This window comes from Dermacentor silvarum, chromosome 1 (genome assembly GCF_013339745.2).
Source record: "Dermacentor silvarum isolate Dsil-2018 chromosome 1, BIME_Dsil_1.4, whole genome shotgun sequence".
NCBI classification, from domain to species: domain Eukaryota; kingdom Metazoa; phylum Arthropoda; class Arachnida; order Ixodida; family Ixodidae; genus Dermacentor; species Dermacentor silvarum.
Window position 1 is genome coordinate 49743240 of NC_051154.1, and position 8064 is coordinate 49751303.

General features: G+C 46.1%; 1 protein-coding gene across 1 annotated transcript; it reads right to left on the reverse strand.

Annotated features, from left to right (window-relative positions):
- Positions 1-405: 405 nt before the first annotated feature.
- LOC119449706 (akirin-1B) lies at positions 406-2108 on the reverse strand. Its single transcript, XM_037712948.2, has one exon. It carries the CDS (start codon positions 1465-1467, stop codon positions 853-855), a length of 615 nt encoding a protein of 204 aa, XP_037568876.1. The 5' UTR covers positions 1468-2108; the 3' UTR covers positions 406-852.
- Between the last annotated feature and the right edge of the window lie 5956 nt (positions 2109-8064).

The following is an 8064-nucleotide window of genomic DNA, read 5'->3' on the forward strand; positions in this document are numbered from 1 at the left end:
ATATGACATCCATTACGCCTTGAAAGATCGCGTAACGTCCTGTCTGGTCACCGACTTTGCAAGACATAACCTTCAACGGCAAAATATGATTTTATTTCTGCGCTATATACTTATAGCCATCGGCTTATAGAATTTCGAGAAAACTTGAAATAAACAATTAAGGCTGCAATGGTTATATTAAGACGCAATTCAAAATTCCGAAATTTGGTCGTCACCTACAGAATGTTCCGCGAGACTTCTGTGAACAATCACTACTGCACCATTTCTCAAAGACAACTCCTGATGCAGCATAGTGCTCCGTGCTCCCATGTTTACCTGCTTGTCAAAAAGTATAAAATAACTGACAAAGTTTCGTTGAATGACACAAAAGAAAGTTTAATCGTTCCTGCCGACCAGAGTAAAAAAAAAATCCAATGCATACAGTTCTACATTCTCATGCTTTGTTAGAACAGGTTCATACACCAAAAGAAAAAGAAAAAAAGTTCCTACACTTGGCCGCTCTAGAACGGAAGTTCTTTCAAACGATCGTCTTTCATTCGAGGAACTCCGCGTTTCTTGCATTTTACCTAGCAGAGCCGAACGTGTACTTTCTGAGCGGAGGAAGAATGAAAAGGAACTGGCAAAGGAACTCTGGTTTAGAAAAAAGTAAACTAAGGAGGGAGGCTGAAAATCCACTGACGGGACACATCACTGTAGCATGCAATCGTTCAACACTCTTGTCAATCGCTGCTGTTGTTGTTGGCAGTCCAAAACAGACAGTGCTGCTTTGGTTTCCTTTGGTGTTTCCATCGAGTGCACAACTCACGCGTATTCCCCTCCGAGTCCTCTTCAAATATGACGCCAATGGCCAGGTTACGACATGTAGCTGGGTGCGGAACCCTGAAGCTTTTTCTGGATTTGCTCGTAGGTAAATTTCACAAATGACTCGTGCTGCTCGGCCAGAGTGACGGAAAGAATACGGTCGTACTCCGCACGTATCCAGTTTTCACGCTCGTTCCAGATGTTCTGGCAAATTTGCTCCACTTGACGGTAGGTGAACATGGGCTGGTCTAGACGCACCGGCGGTCGGACGTCACCCGCGCAGGCGCCCTCGGACGACGTTCCGGCACGTGGGAAACCTTCCGGTGGGTTGCAGTTTCCTTGCGGCTCGGGGTAGCCGGTCTGCTGGCATTGCTGAAGCTGCCACATTCCTTCAGGGGCCTGGCCTGATGCCTCGCCTGAAGGAAGCTGTGCTGGCATGTCGCCGCACGGCGAAGGATAGATCTCATCAGCCATTGTTGAATCAGTTGAAGGAGCACCCAGGTAATCGACACGTCGTCGTTTCACCGGTATCTCGTCCGCAATCTCCATTCTCGGGGCAGGTGTTGGTGCCGGCGGATGTGTCAGGCACATCCTCTTCGCTGGCATTTCCTCCGGGGGGCCCGGGGGATCCCAGTACAGGGCTCGCTTGGGTGTCCAAGAAGCCATTTCTCGCAGTGACAAGCCTAAGTGCAGGTTGGTCCCTCCCGTGGTCGTGGTCTGACGAGGCAGCTTGAGGAGATGCAGAAGCAACGGCGACGACCTCTGCGATGTCAACCGGAGAAGCGGCGCAAGGTCTGCGAACGACTTCTACGTGCTGCGTGCAGAGCGTGCCCGTCGTCTTTGTCGTACCTGCACGCGGTGTCGTCCTTTTCCATCGAATCACCGTGTCAGCCGGTATTAACATATTGCAATAATTATGCTTTCTCATCACGTGTGAGCCATCATCACTGGGTTTTTTTTTTTTTTGGCATATCAAAATGGTACGTTTAAAAGCCTCATGAGCGAGTTTTCGTGTCAAACTGCCCTCATCTAAATCGGATCATTGAATAAGCCGTATATTAATTCCAGTGCGTGCGTCCGTCGATGTTGGTGAAAAGAAGAGTGGCAGCACCTTATATTAGTCTTCTTCTTTATTACATCAAAAGTTAAAGTACGAACAGCGGACATGATGATCATGAGCAACAGACCGGCAACTTGAAAGAGGGAGAGAAAAAAAATGAAACGACTAGAACGTTTTGTAGCGTACACTTAATGTTTCGCGTAGTAGCAGTAGTTCATTTTGATCATTAGGAAAGGAAAAATGAAATGTAAAGGCCACCAGCAACGTAACTGTCTCGCCTTTCGGTAGACAAGTGAACTGTCCCGTGGTCACAGAGGAGACAAAAAAAAAAAAAAAGAAAAAGTTGCAAGAAGAGAGAGGAGAGACTAAAATATATGCATAGAAGAACAAAGAAAGTAAGAGGCCATAAAGAAAATTAAGTATTTATCAACACGTAGGAAAACTTTGGAAATCAACTCGCGTATAAAAACGAGCATAAAGAAACATGTGAACAGCACTAGAAATCTTTACAGACGCCTGCATGACACGCAGAAAAAACACGTGTACGGAATCGCGTTGAAATGCTCAACCGTCCAGCGTTGTGACGTGCGCCGCTAGGCCCATTCCCTCCAAGCAAGTCGCTAGGCTGCCGTATACATATATGCCCTCTCGCGAGTCCGCCTCCTGTCCTCGATCGGTAACAACGGAGCGGTATCGGTGCAGCGAGGCCCAGGCTGCTGAAACTGGCACCGCGCGATGAAGCAGCAAGTATGGTCTCGTACGCGGCACAGTGCCTACCCCGACTCGAGCCGCTTGCCAGCGGACGCCAGTCCACACACATCTGATGCTCCTGTGGTTCCCTTAATTCAGTTACTGCGAACAGCAGTCATAAGCCCCCGATTCCTGGATACATTTAGAGAATGCCCAATGATCTGGAGAAGAAACCTCAGGTTGTCTAGGGAAAGATTATCATAATTTGCCGCAGGCAAAATTCCCGCGAACTACAGGGCAACGCTAAGAGTTTTCCGCGTCATCTAAAGAAACATGCAGCAAAACAGGCGCGTGGCTCTCCGCAGCGGCACCCGTTTCAAGGACGACGTGAGAGACACGCCTGGTTACCTCCCGCGAGGTGACTTTTAGCGAGCACAACGCACAAACCGCCTTGATGCCGCCGCGGAGGTGCTGTCATCAAGGCACTCTAACGATAAAATTCTTGGTCTATCTCGGAGACCATAGTGGGGATGCGCCACTGTTAGAGGTAAATCAGATAAAACGAAATTGAAAGAACAACAACAGCAACAACAGCAGCAGCAGCAACAACAGCAACAACAGCATCATCATCATCATCATCATCATCATCATCATCATCTCGATCAACGTGACTGCTTGTGCACGACCGGGCGCTGTAATACAACGCACAATTAAGATGGGCCTGACAGAAAACCGTCGGCGTTTGCCAGCGTCCAATGCAAATCCCCCGGACCCCCCGGACGAAATGTCAGCGAAGAGGATGTGCCTAGCGCAAAGCGCATACAGGTATGCACCTGAGTAAATTGATGTTTTTTTTAGAGTGCAGCTCTTAGGAGGGGGGCGGGGGGGCGACCGTTCCTGCGGCGAGCGTCGGCGTTGTCCCTCGTAACTGAGCGAACGCGCACAGCGAAGGATGAAAGCGAACGCGGAACGCAGCGGGAGATGAAATTAAGACGGCGATAGCGAAGAGAGTGCGAGGAGAGTGCAGCGGAACCATGAGGCGGAAAGCGGAGGAGGGTATGGCGAAAGTGTGAGAAGAAAAGCGTAGAGCCGCGCAAGACGGGTTTTGCGGCGACGATCGCTACGAGATGGCGCCAGCCTAGTGCGTGTCGTCTGTATGGAAACAAAGCACTGCATGAGCGGAAGTCTGTCGGCGGCGACTGCTGCCCACGCGTCACTCGCGTGTTGCCTCTCGCGTTCTCCCGATTAGCGAGGCAGTCGCGCCACACTTCGCTCCGTTTGCAACGTGCCGCGTGTGATAGATTGTCCGCTCCAGCCAATATATCGCGAAATGAAAACACGTATAAAGCTGCGCTCAAATTTCGCATTAGGAACTATCGTAATCGTCGGTGCATTTTTTTAGATGTAAAAGCATGGGAAGGTAGGCTGCATCAGAGCCGGCTATCTCAACATCTCAGATTCGTTACGAAAGAAAAATAAAAAGAAAAGAAATAAGAAAAAAAAAAACACGATACACACACGAACAAAAGCGCACAAAGATTGTCTCGTCTACGAGAACTAGCACCAAAAGCACAGTCCAGCAACTATAGAATGGTCACAGGAGTCAAGGAGTCCACGCAAGTTTATTCAAATATACATATAAGGACAACAACACCGCGAGATCAGATCGTTAAGGAAGGACCACAGTGTAGAAGACATATCGCGAAGGGCACTAGCTTACAGCACGCCTGTGCTTATCAGGGCATGACCACGGTAAAATCACTTCGCTCAATGTGAGAGGACGTCTGTCAAGGGTATCCAAACGATCACGCAGGAGAACTCGCTGTTGGTCATATGAGTCTATGCTATGCTTCTGGACGGTTGAGCATCGAACCCGAAAAGCGCTGAGCTACACGCGCATGCGCACAGGGTACTAGAAAGGAAAAGTTCGGCCTCGCAAGGAACGGACATCGTCTGCGCCTGCGGCTTGCAACGACAGAGCCTACGTCACAGGTCTCTCCGTATAAAAGAAGCCACTCAAGCCCCGAAGCCTTCACTTGGCAGTAGCGACGAAAGTACAGTGCACGACACTAAGCATCGTTCTGCTTATCCTGCAGGTATGCTTCTGGACGGTTGAGCATCGAACCCGAAAAGCGCTGAGCTACACGCGCATGCACACAGGGTACTACAAAGGAAAAGTTCGGCCTCGCAAGGAACGGACATCGTCTGCGCCTGCGGCTTGAAACGACAGAGCCTACGTCACGGGTCTCTCCGTATAAAAGAAGCCGCTCAAGCCCCGAAGCCTTCACTTGGCAGTAGCGACGAAAGTACAGTGCACGACACTAAGCATCGTTCTGCTATCCTCCAGGTTAGTGCAAAGCTACTGTATTTGCATATATTCGTGCTTTTTCGTCGCTGCTGCCGAGTATCGTGAGGTTTACTGGGGCTATTTGTTGAATTTCTATTTTTCTCGCCTGTTGTTCTTAAGTACGACTGCCAAACTATGTCGAAAGAACTGGCCAAGATGAAGGATGAACTAAAGTCTGATTTTGCTAAAGTGGCCAATAATTGGCCACTTTAGCAAGAATTATTGGCCAAAACAATGGCCAATAATTCTGCTAAGAAAATAGGCGTGTAATCTGGAAGGCGAATAGAAAAGGACCAATTAAGGGAAGGAGAGAAAATGCCTACGCCAGCCTTCTCTTCGGACTGTGAAGCATCAGTGCAGTGGCGCACCGACGGGGGGGGAATTAGGGGGTTGTAACCCCCCCCCCCCCTGAGGTCGACTTAACCCCCCCTTTTGTTTAACGCCTTTTCTTTCCTTACGCATTTGAGTACTGCAACTAAGATGCAAGACGCGCAATCGTCTGCACACTCGCAAAAAGCGCATTTTTTTGACAATTTCCCGTGAAGAAATCGAAATTAGTGCTGTTTAGATGGTATTGGCAAACTGTCAACCCCCCCCCCCCCCCCCCCCTGGCAGAGATCCTGGGTGCGCTACTGCATCAGTGGCTATGATATTGTTTGTTTCCAGGTGAGAGAGGTAATCTTGTAATTGATCGTTTAAATATTGGTATGGCATTAGTTTAGCATTTGAGGGGAAGATATCATCAAATTCTATCTGGAGGCTTATTTTTGATTGACTTGTTGGGTGAATGCGTTGAATTTGCACATTCAATGGTGATAGCTGTGCCTGTACGAATACGATCTGAGGGGTGTGTAATCGCGACCAATGACTATTAAAGAATGAACTTGGTTCGTTAATAAAAATATACATTGGTCTTCTTTGAGGAGATTCGTAAATGTTTAGATACGTTTGGACTGTAAGAATCCTCAATCTGCTTTTTAAGCTTGGTATTCGCGCTTCCATATACAGCACGGTGTTGGCAACAAACTTAGGGAGTCCAAGGCGCAATCGTAGAGCTTCCCTTTCTAATATTATGAGAGAGTGAATTTTATAAGCTGGGCTACCAGAAAACAAGACACTCCCAAATTCCATGATGGGTCGGACATACATTTTATATATCATAATTAATGTATGCCGTCGCAGCCCATATCGTTGGTGACTGATCTTACGTAGCCATCCCACGGCACGAGTTGCCTTAGACGCAACTCTTTCAATGTGGCTTCTCCAGTTTAGTGACCCGTCATACGTGATTCCAACGTATTTAAGGCAATTCACTTGGGGAATGAACTCTTGACGATACACCAATGAAATATTAATGGGAACATCTAAAGGAAAGACAAGTGCACTTTTTCTAACATTCAGAGACATATGTATATTATCAATCCAGGTTTCAAGCATGCATAAGTAATTTTGTAACGATTGATACAGTGAATTTAGATCATCATTGGACGCGAAAAAAGCGATGTCATCAGCATAAACGTATACATGAATGTCCTGGAGCGAAGGAATGGAGCTTAAAAATATATTAAATAAAACAGGAGATAACACTGATCCTTGTGGTACTCCGCGTTTCTGCCTATACCTTGACGATGAACATCCGCTTTGAAAACAATAGAATTCTCTTTCCCTTAAAAATTATGCAATCCACGCCGTGATGTATTTCGGAAAACTGTACATCTCTATAGTTGCTTTATCAGAAGTCCATGCTCCACGGAATCGTAAGCTTTATCTAGATCTAAAGTCACCAATGCTGAATATTCTCTCTTACGACGTGCAAGTTGTACTCGACTCTCTAAATCTACGTGCGCACACCATATCGAGCACCCTGATATAAAGCCAATTTGACTGGGGCTAAGTATTGAGTTTTCAGCTATGTATGTCGTCATTCGGCCATTCAAAATTCTTTCTATTAGTTTAACCAAGTTGGATGTGAGAGAAATTGGTCTAATATTATCTAAATAATATCCACCTCCATGTTTTTTGAGTATCGGAATTACCTTAGCAATTTTCGATTCTTAGGGTATCCAGGCATTTTTTAAAGAATAATTTACCATATTCAAAATTTCGTGCGGGGACAATTCATACAGAATTTTTATCACAGCTGTGGTAACTCCATCTGGTCCTGGCGCTGAAGAAGGCAGAGAGCGAACAACAGCCGCCAATTCTTGAAACGTAACTTCCTTAAATTCTTCTAGCGGTAGTGATTTCAATTGGTATGGTGGAACCATTGAAGAAAACCTGTCTTCTAGGCCCTTTCCAATATTTTCCAATAATTCGGACAATTCGCGTGGCGAAAGGACGAAAGAGTCAATATTTGCTGGAACCGGAATCATCTTTCGTGAGCGTAAAAATCTAAAAAGGGCTTTCTTGTTTTTAGAATTAGATAGATAAGTTGATTTATTCTCGTCATACTCATATTTGGCTTTAGCTATCGTACGCTTGAAGATGCAGCAACGAATTGGTAATCACTCCAATTTTTCGGACATTGATTACAGAGAAGTTTCTTCCAGGCAGCTTTCCGTTTTCGGTGAGCCCGCGTGCGTTCTGAATTACCTGTGGCGGAGTTTAAATTAAAAGCTGAACTCTTCAAGGAACGTTTTAAAACTGCACAGAGACTCATAGCCCTAATATCTTCTTGCATATTCATACGGGAGAGCATCGTAGACTTCAACTCCTTTTGAAGTTTGTCATATTTTACAAATGTGTTATGTTTTCTTCTGAGGGGAATCACAGAGAAATCAATCTAAAATATAATAGGAAGGTGGTCGCTGTTGGTTGCACACTCTATAGTTTTCCACGAGGATATAGTTAAAGATGAGCTGGAAAAAGTGAGATCGAGAGCTGATTGAGAATGGCCGCGAACAAACGTAACAACTTTTGAATTTAGACAAGAAATGTTATTGTCAAGAGTCCATTCCCACATGCGTTTTCCACCCAAATCAGTTTTAAATCCCCAAGACACATGATGAGAATTGAAATCACCAGCGAGTACTATGTCTTTTTTGGCACGAAGCTAATGCGATGTCTAGAGATCGGGTATCCTGCACGCCTGCCGGGAAATATAAATTAACTAGGGAAAAGGGGGAGCAGCCTGGAAGTGTTATGTCTAATGCTAAAATTTCACATT